This window comes from Psammomys obesus, unplaced genomic scaffold (genome assembly GCF_907164565.1).
Source record: "Psammomys obesus unplaced genomic scaffold, mPsaObe1.curated_primary_1811, whole genome shotgun sequence".
Classification (NCBI taxonomy): Eukaryota; Metazoa; Chordata; class Mammalia; order Rodentia; family Muridae; genus Psammomys; species Psammomys obesus.
The window spans coordinates 147,219-162,443 of NW_026590707.1; the positions used below are offsets into that span (position 1 = coordinate 147,219).

The 15,225-nt window shown below is 42.0% G+C and overlaps 1 protein-coding gene across 1 annotated transcript in view; it reads right to left on the reverse strand.

The window, feature by feature from the left end:
• Baz1a (bromodomain adjacent to zinc finger domain 1A) overlaps positions 1 to 15,225 on the reverse strand; it is an 86,360-nt gene that overhangs the window by 13,989 nt on the left and 57,146 nt on the right. The window contains exons 17-21 of the mRNA XM_055608705.1: positions 11,917 to 12,041; positions 9,610 to 10,209; positions 5,615 to 5,778; positions 4,331 to 4,482; positions 2,314 to 2,462 (exon numbers count right to left, since the gene is read on the reverse strand). Coding sequence (XP_055464680.1) covers positions 2,314 to 2,462; positions 4,331 to 4,482; positions 5,615 to 5,778; positions 9,610 to 10,209; positions 11,917 to 12,041 — 1,190 coding nt within the window. The remainder of the gene's footprint in view (positions 1 to 2,313; positions 2,463 to 4,330; positions 4,483 to 5,614; positions 5,779 to 9,609; positions 10,210 to 11,916; positions 12,042 to 15,225) is intronic.

Genomic DNA, 15,225 nt, shown 5'->3' on the forward strand with positions numbered 1-15,225 from the left:
TTTTCCAGGCTCATGACTTTTGGTTTGGCTTTGTGATCCATTTAACTTAACTAGGGGCATCTGTGTAAGCACTGGAGTGGCACAACCCACTGCTGCCTATGGGCACACCGCCTGAGGCCATTATCTTAGCTCTCCCTGAACCTATCAATAGCAAATAGTTGAGCAATGAGAGGCCATCCCCTTATCTTGAAAGTGATCTGGATACACTGGGTAGCATCTGCGCTTTCTTCTTTGATAAGGCAGTTCTAAGGAACATGAGAGACTTTTGGTCTGATGGCATACCATCTGTGATACCATCTGTGAGTGGAAAGGCTAAGGCAGGAGGACACCAAGTTCATGGCCCACCTGGGCTACAGAAGAGTTCGAAAGATCATCCTGGGCCATTTAATGAGATCATAAAACGAAGAGTAGAAGGATGGCTGGGCTACAGCTCAATGATGTTTGCCTAGCATAAGTGAAGCCCAAGATTCAATCCTCAAGACTGAATCCCCAAGATTCAAACCCCAGCAAACAAAGAATTCATTAGACGGATCCTAAGAGGAGAAAGGCCCATGACTGCTGCCTTCAATATGATGTGATTTTAGGTTATAATAGAACTATCAATTTATGAAAACATGAAAAGGTTTACAACAATAGGCTATTAGGTATAAATTCTTCAATCCAAGTACATTATATGAATATATTCACATTCTGAAACTAGACAATACTGTCTCTAACAGTGGTTCTCAACCTGTAGGTCATGGCCCCTTTTGGGGAGGGATGAACAACATTTTACCTAAGACCATCAAAAAATACAGAAATTTACATTATGATTCATTACAGTCTCAAAATTACGGTTTTGAAGTAGCAACAAAATAATTTTATGGTTGGGGTCACCGCAACATAAAGAACTGTATTAAAGGGTCGCAGCATTAGGAAGGTTGAGAACCACTGGTTTTCAGGAACTTAAATTTTTATTTTACATGTATGAGTACTTGCCTGCATGTATGTGCACCACAAGTACTTCTGATGCCCACAGAGGCCAGGAGAGGGCTGCTGCATCCCTGGATCTGGAGTTCCAGTTGGTTGTGAGCTACTGTGCTGATGCTGGGAACCAAACCTCTGTCCTCTTTATGAACATAAGTGCTCTTAACCAATAAGCCATCTCTCCAGCTCTGACACTTCGTTTTATTACTCTTTACATTAATATTAATTATTTAAGAAATTAGTATTCAAATTTCTCTTTCTCCTTCCTTCCTTCCTTCCTTCCTTCCTTCCTTCCTTCCTTCCTTCCTTCCTTCCTTCCTTCCTTCCTTCCTTCCTTCTTTTTAAATTAAAGACAAGGTTTCACTATGCAGCCCTGACTGGCCTGGAACAGGCTATGCAGGCTGGCCTTAAACTCAAGAGATCCACCTGACTGCCTCTCTAGTGTGGGGATTAAAGGTGTATGCTACCACATCTAGCTAACATGATGAAACTCTGAAGACAACATGGAATTAGAAGCAAGTATAACAAAATTGATTTGATTTTGAAATTCTTATTTCTTAAGACATATAATTAGGTTCTTAGGTTGGTCCTCAAAAGCCTATTAAAGTGCATAAATTGCCTAAAGTGGTAGATAGTATTTTATCTTTTATTCTAACCACAAATTATAGCTCAGTGATAGTATTTGCCTAGCATGCATGAAGTCCTGGGTAATCCCCAGCACCCAAATGGTAGAAAATTTCCTCATCTATATAGTCCTAACACTTTATATTTCTGACTTAACATTTCTTGGGTAATAACATATTTTTAAACCAAATCTCCAGATGATTGAGACTTAAATCCCTAACAAAAAAAAAAATTTTAAGTCACTTTAAAAAATCTTGTTTTTACACAATTTATAAAAAGTCTGGATAGTAATACATTTTGATAATTTTTTTTGAAACATCACACAAAAAGAAAGTTTTTAAAACATTCAGTAGAGGGCTGGAGTGATGGCTCAGAGGTTGAGAACACTCACTGTTCTTCCAAAGGTCCTGAGTTCAATTCCCAGCAACCACATGGTGGCTCGTAACCATGTAGTAAGATCTGGTGTGCAGGCAGAATATTGTATAAATAATAAATAAATCTTAAAAAAAAAAACATTCAGTAGAACAAATGTCTAAAATAAGCCAGGAAGCAGTATCTATGCATTACTTAAAATACATCTTACCTGAAAAGCTCATCTTAAAAAAAAATTCGAGCTCTTTCTATGAGCTTATCAATTTCATTAGCACTCCTTAAAGTTCCAATAAAAGGTAATTTTAAATCATTTAAAATGTAGCTAGTATTTTGAAATAGGAAGATACTCACCAAGTGGAGCTTTGAGGAAACGCCGTTCAATGCCCTGTTCTATCTGAAAGAGGGCCATGGCCAGATAATGAACCACATTGCTCACAGACTGTGGTGTACTGGTGTTAGTTGAGATGGTACTTGGAGCCTCTGTTTTAATCCCCAAAAGTCTACAGTTAAAATAAAAAGTTTATGATACTGAAAAATCACAAATAGGTGAAACTTGGACCTATTTATTATTCTTCTAAAAGTGTGAATGCATGTGTGAGCATGTGTGTTCATGCCACAGCACCCTGTAAAGGTCAAAGGACAACCTCAGGTGCCAGCTGTTTCCTTCCAGCTTCTTTGAGAAAAAGTCTCTCGTTTCTTGCCACTGCAGATGGCAGGCTAGCTGGCCTGAACTCCCAGGTGTTCTGTCTCTGCCTCTCATCTTGCCAGGGAGAACACTGGGAGCATGTACCTGGCTTTATGTGCGTTCTTCGGATTCTAAAACTTAGGTCCCCGCTTATGTGGGAAGTACTTTATCCACTGTGCCATCTCCCCAGACGTCAAAGGTTTATCCACACCTATGTGAGAGAGGTCCCAGTCTCAAAGAGCTATTACAAGTGAATGGATAACAGAGGTTCATCTAGGATAGAAGGGCACCTAGTCAAAGGAGAGAAGGCTGAGCGGGGAAGGCTTCTGGGAAAGACTTCAGAGAAGGAAGTGTGACAGACCTGAAGGCCTGCGGATTTTGGGCAGTTTCTCACTATTGCTTTTGCTCCAACTGCTAGGTAAGAACCTTGTAACACCCTTCCTTCCCCCTTACTAGATGTAAGCCTCCAGACTTACACCTCCACCATGTAATGCGATCACTTACAAAGCCTTTTCACATCTTCTTCCCCACAGGAAATGTCCTATAGTACTTTTTTTTTTTTAAACACCTGGGTCTCACTGTATAGCCTAGGGTATCCTTGGAGGCTTCTATATAGCTCTAGGTTGGCTCTGAATTCATAGTCCTGCGGCCTGTCCTCAAGTTTGGGGATCACTGGTGTGCACCGCCTACTCTGGTACTTCCTTCACTGTCATCATGTTCCTTCAAGACATGAAGCCTCCTATATATTACAGTTTCATGTTTCTCCAACATCCTCCTCTAGAGGATGCTTAGAAGTATGTACCAGCCACAACGACCTGGCTGACACAGAAGTAGACTTTAGTGACGTGTCTTTTGGTTGCATCAAGTACAAAGTGAAGCCACAGAGTGAAGTATAGAAAATGACCTAAAGGGAGAGTTATTAAGGATCTTTCTGTCTCTTCTGTTTCTCTTTGTGTGTATGTGTGCGTGTTATGCATTTCTGGGGGTCAAACGCAGCCCCTCGGGTATGCTAGGCAAATGTCCCATAACTTAGCTAAATTCCAGCCCACCTCAGAATGTATTCATTTATTTAGTGACTCAATTTGTGTATGTCGTGTGGGTATGCATATATCACAGTGCACATACAGAAGTCAGAGGATAACTTTTGACAGTCACTTCTCTCCTTCCACCTTGTTGAGACAGGCTCCCTCTTGTTTTCTGGCCTGCTGTGTACTCAGGGCAGGCTGGCCTGTAAGTGTCTGGCCAATTCTTCTGTACCCATTTCTGTCTCCACACAGGAGGTGGTTTTGCAGATACATGGCATGGTTATCTTTAAATGGGTCCTGGGGTACAAACTCAGGTCATCAAGCTTATACTGTGAACAAGCACTTTTACCTGCCGTGCAAGCGAGGGGGACCACAGTTCAGATCCACATCAAGCGGTAGGCGTGGCAGTGTGAGACAGGGAGCTCCCTGCAGCTCACTGGCCAGCTACTTGGCTAAATTCATGAACTCCCGGCTCAGGAGAGGCCAGCTTTAGTGAAGAATAAGGGATACCTGACTTCTATTCTCCATGCACATGTACACCACCCAATAATAACAGAATGAAAATAAACACACTTTCTAACAGACCCAAACAAAAGAAGCCAAAGACAAAGACCACAGCAGCAAGCTGGGCTGAGGATCACTGCAGAAGCCCTCTTACCTGTCTCTTACTATGACCCTTGCTGGTTCAATTTCTATCTCCTCTACATCTTCATTCATAGTTTTAATTACTCCATTTTCCTTGTTTTCCTCATTTAACAGCTCATATTGTCCACTCTCTAAGGCTGATCTCCAGATGTTTCGATCTGTAACCTGTAACGAAATCCAAATTTACCTACCCTGAAGTACAGGGTACGTTACCCTTAAGAGGTGTGTGCACATAAGATAAGATTAATTCATGTCCATTCTAGAACAGAGGAATCAAAAAGTTATCTAAAAAATACAGTTGCTGCACTCAGAAGGCTGAGGCAGGAGGACTGGCAGATAAGCAGAGTTATATAAAAAGAATTACCTTAAAGCCCAAAATAAATAAATAAAAAAAAATAAAGTTACTCAATGACATAATGAAATTTATATAATATATAAATCAAATCTTTAGTACTTTGGTCTATTTTTAAAAATCATATTTTGTGTTTGTGGTCTTACCATGTAGCCCAAGCTAGCCTTGAACTCATGGTGATCCTTCTGTATCAATCTCTAAAATGCTGGGATTACAGGTGTGAGCCATCTTGCACAACTTTATAATCAAATAGTAGCTTGGGCTTGTCCTAGAGCTTGCTTTGTAGATCAGGCTGGCCTCAAATTCAGAGATTCAACTGCCTCAGCCTCCTGAGTGCTGGGACTAAAGGCATTTGCCACCATGTACAGCTATAAACAATTTTTTAAAAAATTTAAATTAAATTTAAGTCTATGTGTATGAGTATTTTATCTGCATATAAGGCTATATACCATGTAAGTGTCGAATGCCTATGGTGGCCAAGAGGGTGTCAGATTGGGGTCAGAGGTACAGAAGGCCATGAGCTACCACTAGTTGAACCTGCATCCTCTTGAGGAGCATCCAATGCTCTTAAGCACTGAGCCATCTCCACAGCCCCTTTATAGATTTCAAGTCGGCCATAGTAAAAATGACAAATGATGGTAAAGGCATGAGCATAACATGTAATAGGTATGGCGGTGCAAGCCTGTAACTCTAGCACTAAGATGGAGAATTCCAGGCAATCAGGGCTAGTATTAGATCATGTCTCAAAGATGGAGAAACCAACAGCTGGAGATGGACTTCAGTGGGGAAGTTCCTAGTATCTAGTGTGTGGTCCTATCAGTGGGGGTTGAGGGGACAACCAACCACCCAAAGACGAAGCAGAGAAAGCAGGTCAAGCAAGATGAAAATATAAAACATTTAGGAATAGTTACACATACCAGCCAAGCTACAAATATGAGGACAAACCTTAATTACTCCTAATGTCCCTTGATAGATTCTGTCTTCAATATCCAAAAGAAAGTCCCTGAGCCTGAGCTCCAGCTGCCTCTCTGCAGACATCGGTACTGTGTCGCATGCACTGGAAGAGCGTCCCCGAGAAGAAACAGGCTTGCCATCAGCCTGAGGTTTGTCTGAAAGAAGCATCAAGCATCTCTATGAACATTTTCTCCATAAAAACATCACATGAGCTGGACATGGTAGTGAGTGCCTTTAATCCTGGTACTCGGGAGGCAGAAGTAGCCTGGTCTACAAAGCAAGTCCAGGACAGCCAGGGCTGCACAGAGAAACCCTGTCTTGAAAAACCAAAAGCCAAAAACAACCAACCAAACAAAAAACCAAACAACAACAACAAAACAAACAAAAAAACATAACGAGATATGTTATGTCTCAACATTTTGAGATAGTTGACCTAAAAGAACCATAAATTCTCAGCAGTTACAACCATGAGAACATTACATGATTTTGAGATAATCAACATGAAAGCATCGTAAATCCTTAAGTTACAATCATAAATCTGGTAAAGGCCTTTGTCTTAGGGCTTCTATTGCTGTGCTATAACACCATGGCCAACAGCAACTTGGGGAGGAATGAGTTTATTTCAGCTAACAACTCGAAGCTCATAGTCCATCACAGAAGAAGGGCAGGGCAGGAACTCAAGGGTCCTGGAGGCAGGAACGGAAGAGATCATGGAGGAGTGCTGCTTGCGGGCTTGCTCCTCATGCTTTGCTTAACCTCTTTTCTTATACCCTCCCCAAGACCACCCACTCAGACATGGCACAGCCTGTCCAGGCATGGCACAGACCACAGTAAGATGGGTCCTCCCACTTCCAATCATCATTTAAGAAGCCCTACTTCCCTACAGGCTTATCCCAAGGAGGCATTTTCTCAATTAAGAGTCTTTCTTCCCAGATGACCTTTGCTTGTGTCAAGTTGACATAAAACCAGTCATCACAGCCTTGTATTCAGAACATACAAAGAACTCTTGCAACTCCATAAAAAGACAAACAATCCATTTATAGAAATGGACAAAAGATTTATATAGACATTTCTTTAAGGAAGATACAGCAATGGATCCTCTCCAGTGAGGCTTTATACTCCTTAGGGTGGCTAAAATGTTAAGTTAGATAATTTACAAAGAAATAAAATAGAACCTTCATACACCAAGGGTGGGAAATAAATGTATATCTGCTTTGGGAAACAAACTAGCAGTCCCTGGAGTATTAAAGTTATTACATGATAAAGTGGTTTTATTCCTAGGTATATACTTAGCAAATGAAAACATCGACACAAAAACTTGTATGTAAATAATTATAGTAGCATTTCCGTAATGGTTAAAACGTGGACGCAAACCAAATATCTATCCACGAATTGATAAATAAAATGTAGTATATGTACACAATGGAATATTATTTGGCCACAAAAAGTAATGAAGTTTTGAGAACATTAGAAGCTTTATACTTAGAATGTAGCCACAAAAGATGGTATGATTTCATTCACAAGAAATGTCAGGAGTGCAGGGTGGTGGTTGTGACTCTTGCCTGTAATCCCACACTAAGGAGGCAGTTTGGTCTACAGAGTGAGCCCAGGACAGCTACGGCTAGAGTGAAAGCCTGTCAAAAAAAAAAACAAAACCCAAAAATGAATGAATGAATGAATGGATAAATAAATGAATATAAAAATTAAAAAGTTAAAAAGGAATGTGAGAGGAAACTTTAACAGAGCCCAAAAGACTTGTGGTTGTCCAAAGTTAGAGGTAGTGTGTGCTCTGACACTGTGCTGTATATGTAAACAGCCAACTGACTGTCCTGTCTCCACCTCCAGTCTTACTGCAAGATTAGCATGACAGACTCACATCACCTCATCTGGCTTGTTATAGGTTCAGGGAATTGATCCCCAGCCTTCAGGCTTACAAGGTAAGCATTTTTAGCCTACTGAGCTAATTCCCTGGCCCCAAAAGATTGAGGCAACACAAATGTTTTGAGATGTACTGTGGGGCTGATTGTCCATATTTGTGAATATACTGAAAACCACTGAATTGTATACTTTCAATTGGTGAGTGTCTGACCTGTTGAAAAAATATATAAAATGGTCTAACTTGAGGCCCACATCAGGAGGGGTGCCCATGCCCAACACTGTTTGGATGGCCAGGAACTGGAAGCTGGATGGCCCAAAGTCCTATGATGAAACCAAACACAACCATTCCCCCTCCCCCTCTTGGCCAAAAAAGACAATGAAATGATTTCTAGTGATATTCTGCTATCTCAGATGAATACCTAGCCCAATCACTATCAGAAAGGCTTCCTCAGGTATAGTGGTACACACCTTTAATCCCAGCACTGGGGTGGGGCTGGGGTACACAGAGGCAGGCAGATCAAAATAAACATCATCAACAAAAGAAAGTCTTCCTCCAGCAGCTGATTGGAGCAGATGCAGAGACCCAAAGGGGAAAAAGCACAGGGGTTGAGGACAGCAGGAGAATATGGCCACAGAATCAACTATGCAAGGTTCACAGAGACTGAATAGAGACTGCATGGATCTGTGCTAGGTCCTCTACTATCTGTTGTGGTTGTTTAGCTTGAGGTTTTTTTTGGGACTCTTAACAGGAGAGGGAATGGGGGCTGTCTCTGACTATTCTGCCTGCTCCTGGGACCCTTTTCTTCCTACTGAGCTGCCTAATGCAGCTTTGCTATGCAGGTTTGTGCCTAGTCCTATTACAGCTTGTTATGCTGTGTTGATATCCCTGGGAGGCATGCTCTTTTCTGAAGGGAAATGATGGAGGAATGGATCTGGGGGATAGGGAGGTGGGAGGGGAATAGAGAGGAGTGAAGGAAGGCGAAACCCATGATCAGAATGTTTTGTTGTTTTTGTTTTGTTTTTTTGAGACAGGGTTTCTCTGTGTAGCCTTGGATGTCCTGGACTCTGTGTAGACCAGACTGGTCTCAAACTCAAAGAGATCTGCCTGCCTCTGTCTCTCTGGGTGCTGGGATTACAAGGCATGCACCAACATGCTAGACAATGGTCGGGGTATACTGTATAAAAGAACAATACACAAAAAGGAAAAAAGAAAAAATATAAAAAGTGTGACACAAATGTAAGCAGTTTTTCAAGACTCTTATTGCTGAAACTCATACCATGAGATGCTTTTCTTTCTCTCATCTGCCATCAGTGAGTCAGCCTCCCAAAGTACTGCTCCCTGATCTGCCCTGGCAGCCACTTTATCTCCAGAGACCACTCATGCTTCTGGCTGGGACTCAGTCAAAACCTTAATCCCACACTTACTGTAGTGTTTTCAAAACTGCTGGCATCTAAGAGATAATGTAGGAGCTTAGTTAAAGGGTGTGCCAGTGAGGGAGTCTCTAGGCTCCAGTGATATGCTTGACAGAGACAGTCACAGAGAGTGAAAGAACCACCTTAAATGAGGTGGCACCATCCAAATAGATGGAGGCCCAGGTGAAATAAAAGTGGGGAGGGAGATGAACCAGCCTGGGCAGGTCTTCTGTTTCCAAGTGACCACTGGGATGCTTGCCCACTCCTGCCAACGCCCAGCCTCATGCAGTTCCCCTCAAGTTGTTGTGCAGGTACATTGTCACAAGAAGCAAAGCTGAATGACACAACTAGTCAGTCCATTGTCAAGGAGACCTGCTCACACAGTATAAAGTCCCTCACAATCCAGACAACACAGAGGCGTTCTGAGAACCGTGTCTGTATGAACGAATATATGCCCACTGTCTAATTTGCAAACTCAGAGAAGGTCAGAATGAAAGCTAACATTTTAACATATGTGTTAACAGCTTGAAATAGGTTTGATCCAGGCATGGTTTAATACTTTAATCCTAGTATTCGGGAGGCAGAGGCAGGAGGATCTCTGTGAGTTTAAGGCCATCCTGTTCTAAAGTGAGTTGTAGGACATAGAGATGTATAGAGAGACCCTGACTCAAAAAACAAAGCAAATAAAAAATTACCTGAAAAATGGAATTTCTCTTCAGAAAAGTGAGCCAGCTGTGCACATATTCTACTCTTCTCCTGCAACAAGGTTTCTTTTAAGGCACTTTCTCTGTGTCCTCTGGAATTGAGAGCTTCAATAAGCTGGTCCAGCTGTTCACAAGAACTGTAAAAGCACCACCGGTTTGGCTTATGCACTGGTTTTGGCAGCAGTATAGAATCGTCGAATGGACCTTGGTCAAGGCTGGAGGTAGATTCAGACATGAAGGACTCTTCAGTTTTAACTGATACCTGAGGATCATGAGACGGTGCATTGCTGTGAAATGATGATGGTCTAGGCAGCAGCATGTCTTCAGTGAGACCCGAAAAATCCTCTTCTATAAACAAGCCAGGAATAGAAGGGAAGATCCAATACCGCCTGTACAAGCGGTCTCGCCCCAGAGGGAAGATATTGGTACAGGCAATGGCACTCTGGATTTTGTCTAGGAGCTCCCTCTCCTTCCGCTGGTGCTCCTGTCTCAGAGCGTCTTCCTCATCAGCAGCCAGAGGCCCCTGCTTTACACAGTCGTTGATCTCTTCTTGCTTTATACATTGCTTAACTCCATTTTGTCCCACTTTCCCTGTGTTGAAATAGGACTCATCATCATCATTATAGATAAAAACTTCTTTGGGTTTTGTTATTGATATTGTTTGAGACAGGGTCTCATTATGGACACCTGGTTACCCTGGGGCTCACAGAGATCCACCTGCCTTTAGTTCTTAAAGGCCTCTGCTATCATACTCAACCTCATTATATTTTAAATTTAACTAAAGAATATGAGACACACCTGGCAGTGGTGATGCACACCTTTAATCCCAGAATTTGGGAGGCAGAGGCAGGTGCGTTTCTGCATTTAAGGCCAGTCCAGTCTACCGAGTGAGTTCCAGGACAACCAGGGCTACACAGAAAAATCCTGTCTCAAAAAATAATACAAAACAAAACAACAACAAAAAGAAAGAAATATGGGACACAAAGCTAACCGTGATTTATTGTATTATCCACTGAATTTGTTTTACTGTAACTGCATTTGAAGCTGGGGCCTTAACTGGCCAGGATTGGTGTTCTAAGAACAGGACTATCATGGGCCAGAGAGATGGTTCAGTGGTTAAGAGCACTGTTTGATCTTCCAAAGGACCTGGGTTCAATTTCCAGCACCCACATGGCAGCTCACAGCTATCTGTAACTCCAGTTCCAATGGATCTGACACACTTCACACCAATGAACATAAAATAAAGTTGAATAAGTTACACACACATATAAAAGAAAGAACAGGACAACTAGATCTCTCTGGCATGCAGAGAACAAGCTGTGTGAAGACACAGTGAAAGTTCTTTGTATGTAGGCTTGCATATTGCTTTAATACAGTAAAGAGTAAAAACTAGTAAAACCAGATGCAATAAAACTTGCTAGGGGCTGGAGAGGTGGCTTAGCAGTTAAGAGCATTGACTGCTCTTCCAGAGGTCCCAGGTTCAATTCCCAGCACCCACAGAGTTCACAGCAACTCCAGTTCCAGGAAACCTGGCACCCTCACACACACATGCACAAAGGCAAGACACCAATGCACATAAAGAAAAAACAAAAAAAAAATAAATCTTTAAAAACTTGCTAACTAAAATCTGAAGTTACTCAGGAGGCAGAGGAAGGTGAGGCCAGCCTCGTCTACACAGTGAGTTCCACACCTGTCTCAAACTAGCCCCACCACTTCCCCAGTGTGAAGTTTAGGAGGCAATGATCCATGACTGGCATGGTGGGTCATGCCTATAATCCTAGCACTTGGGAGGAGGAGGAGGACTTCAATTAAGGCCATCCTGGGCTACATAGCATGTTCAGTGTTTCAAATAAATTGCAAGAGGGAAAAGAAGAGTATGAAACTGACCTATGAAATACTGTCTCTCTTCCTTAAAGAATGACATATGAATAAAGAACTTTCATAAATACACCATGTCAGTTGTAATCCCTTTACTTAGGATTACTTCAAGTTTGAGGCCTGCCTCAGCTACCAAGAAAGTTCCAGGCAAGTCTGGGCCATGTAGTGAGGCCTTGTCTTGATGCAGTGCAAACAAAACAATCCCCTAAATACAGTTTTCCACATCATTTTATAATTGGTCACTGTTTTTACAAGTCATCAAGGCAGATGTTTAACGTACCGCAAAGACAAACATGGTGGCCTATACCCATAATCCCATCACTCAGAGGTAAAGGCAGGAGAATCAGGAGTTCAAGGTCAGCCCTGAATCAAGACCTAGCCATGAAGTACAATCCTGCCATTAAGTGAGCCAACAGATACCTCTTCTGCTCCTCTTATGTGATCCTGGATCATCTTCATCTTCAGTGACCACATCAGGGTCCAGATCCTTCCGCTCTATTTCTTTGCTCTCCGTACTAGTATCAAAATCTTCTCTTCCTTCTTCCCTGAAAGGAAAAGGAATGATCTTAAAATCTTGAGAAAGTATAAGAGGAGTGATCCGAGATATGGATGAGGAAAAATACAGAGGTAAACCATACTTGGCTCTAAAAGCAATGAAGGAAAAGTGAGGAGCTCAGAGTTATTTTTGTGCATGTGTGTTTTGCCTGCATGTATATATATGTATGTACCAGGTATGCTCCTGGTGCCTGGGGAGGCCAGAAGAGGGGTTTGGATCACTTAGAACTGGAGCTACAGATGGTAGTGAGACAAGCAGCTGATGGGAACTGAACCTGGGTCCTCTCTGCAAGAGCAGCGAGTGCTCTTAACTGCTGAGGTGGAAAGGTGACTTGAAAGCATGACTGACTGAAATGTAGGTGAGAAAGTGAATGCTGTAGAGAAGTTCCTCTAAAGGTTCAGGGGGGCTGGCTATGGGGTGACAACATCTTGAAGTAGGAAAGAAAAGATAGGGAGACAGCCTAGGCATGATGGCGCACCTGAAATCCCAGCACTCAGGGAGGCAGAGGCAGGAGGATCTCTGTGAGGCCAGCCTGGTCTACAGCGTGAGTCCAGGACAGCCAGGACTACACACAGAAACCCTGTCTGGAAACAACAAACAAACAAACAAACAAACAAACAAACAAACAAACAGATAGGGAGACATACAGCAAGGGAAAGAAGCAGTCACACTTCAGATACAGTAAGTATGTGGGATGAACATAATCTATTCCATTATGCTGTTCAAATTTTAACTAAAATCATGTGAACTGCAGTGTCATGCCATGTGCCTATGATTCCAGCACACCAGAAGCTAAGGCAGAGAGACTGCCTTGAATCTGACTGAGGTCAGCCTTGGCCTCATAGGGAGTATCAAGCCAGTAAAAAGCAAGACTCTCACGTAAACAAACATATACGTTATCATTTTAGTTTCTACATCCAAAGTGAAGTCTGGCAGGCTCACATCTTCTGCAGGATATTTGATCCATTGTGAACCCCCAAATTGTGAACTGTAAAACCGTGTTTCTTGTTTAGTGTGATTGAGCCCCATAACACACTTTTAATCTGAGAACTTTCTGCTTATTATAAACAGGCGATTATGGTGTGGTTCATCCATCTCTAGCACACACCTTTAATTCAAGAGCTTTCTGTACACAGGATTTAATAAAGTTAACCCTAGGTCAAGAGACAGAGTAAGACACCAGCTGACAGGGATCAAAGAGTAGGAGGGACTTTGAGTTGAGGGGTATTTAGGACATCGTATTGTAGAAGAAGCTTTTTGCTCTCTAGCTCTTGAGCTGTAGCTCTCTGGCTTTTTGGGCTTTGAGCTAGCAAGCCTTTGCCCTTGGGGTTTTGGCCTTTTCCTCTTGGGCTGTCAACTGAGCTAGTGAGCCTTTTGGGCTTTTTCCATCTGGGAGGTGAGCTGAGAAGGAAGGTCAGCTGGGTGCTTTCTCTGCCTCTATGAGCTAGCAGGCTTTCACTCCAGCATCTGGCTCCTAAGTCTTCATTAGTAAATTAGAACAGTTGGGATTCTCGTTCTTATAATACCACACACATTTTTATGCATTGAATGCATTGAGGAAACAGGGAAAAGGCAAAGGAGGGAGGCAGTATGAGTATAAAAAAATGAAGGAGCTGGTTCAGGGGGTAAAGGTGCTTGTTATTTAAGTGCAATGAGCTGAGTACAAGCCCCAGAATCCATGTAAAGTCACACATTGAACAACAATAACATTTAAATGTGTTGATGTATGCCTATAATTCTAGCCCTTGGCAAAGTTGAAGCAGGAGTCCCAGGCTAGCTAAGGCTTCATGAAACCCTGCCAAAAAGACAAAAATAGAGAAAAGTGGATTATTTACTCCATGCTTACTTTTCTTATTTGTTTGTTCAGACACATGAGCTGTATCTCACTTGTAGCTCAGGCTGACCTGGGCTCACAGCAACCATCCTTCTTTGGCCTCCAGAGTGAGATTACACATATAAGCCACCATGCCTGGCTTTGATATTTCTTTTTGAAAAGAAAAAACAAAAAAACTGAGAGGATGCTGGACTGTAGCAGTGGGAGATCACATGTTTAACACCTTCCAGGACCTGGGTTTAGTGCTCAGTACAAAAAAATAAAACCAACAATCTACATACTATGAATATCACGCCTTTAATCCCAGTACTCGGGAGGCAGATCTCTCTACCTTCAAAGGCAGCCTAGTCTATATAGTCCAGGACAGCCAAAACTATGTAGAAAGACCCAGTTACAAAACAACAACAAAAACAACAACAAAAACCAAACCAGAATAAACAAACTTCTTTTATTAAAAAAATTCACCATTTCGAAGCAAGTAACTTAGTGATGTTTTTAACATATTTGCAAGATTGCATGGTTTGAATAGGAATGGCCACCATAAGCTCATATATTTGAATGTCTAGTCTAGTCTGGTCTGTTTAGGAAAAGATTAGGAGGTGTAGCATTGTTAGAGATGGTGTGTCACTGGGGGTGGCCTTTGAGGTTTCAAGAGACCAGCCAGCCACACACAGTCTTTTCCTCTCTAGAGATGAGAAAGACATATACCTATTTGTTTATACTTTCATCAATTGATGAACATTTAGCTTGTTACTTTTTACAATTTACCAATTACTGTAAGGAATAATACCAAGCCAGTTGTGGTGGTATGTACCTTATACTCTTAAGACTTAAAAAACAGAGGTAGGAAGACTCATGTTTGAGGCTATACTGGTATACGAAAAGGATGGCAGAAATCAACCTTCCAGTTTAAGCCCCGTTTCTCTGTAAGGCTCAGAGGCACTGTGAAACACTGTACCTATGTGGGTGGTGGCTGTGGAGGGGAAAAGGAAATAAACTATTTAGGCAAAAAAATTTCACTGGTTAAAAATAACTCATTGAGAAATTTGCAGGCAAATTGAGGGAACTAGAAGAGATCATCTGAGTGAGGTAACCCAGAAACAGAAAGACAGGCATGGTATACATTGACTAGTAAATGGATATTAGCTGTATAATATAGGACAGCCATCTACAGACCTAAAGAAGCTAAACACTAAGGAGGACCCTAGGGAGGATGCTTAAATCTCATTCAGAATGGCAAACAGAATAGACACCTGAAGTGGTGGAAGAGAGGAATCAGATGGGAGTCTACTATAGAGGGTTTTCTGAAAGGCTCCAACCAACAGGGGATCGAAGCAGA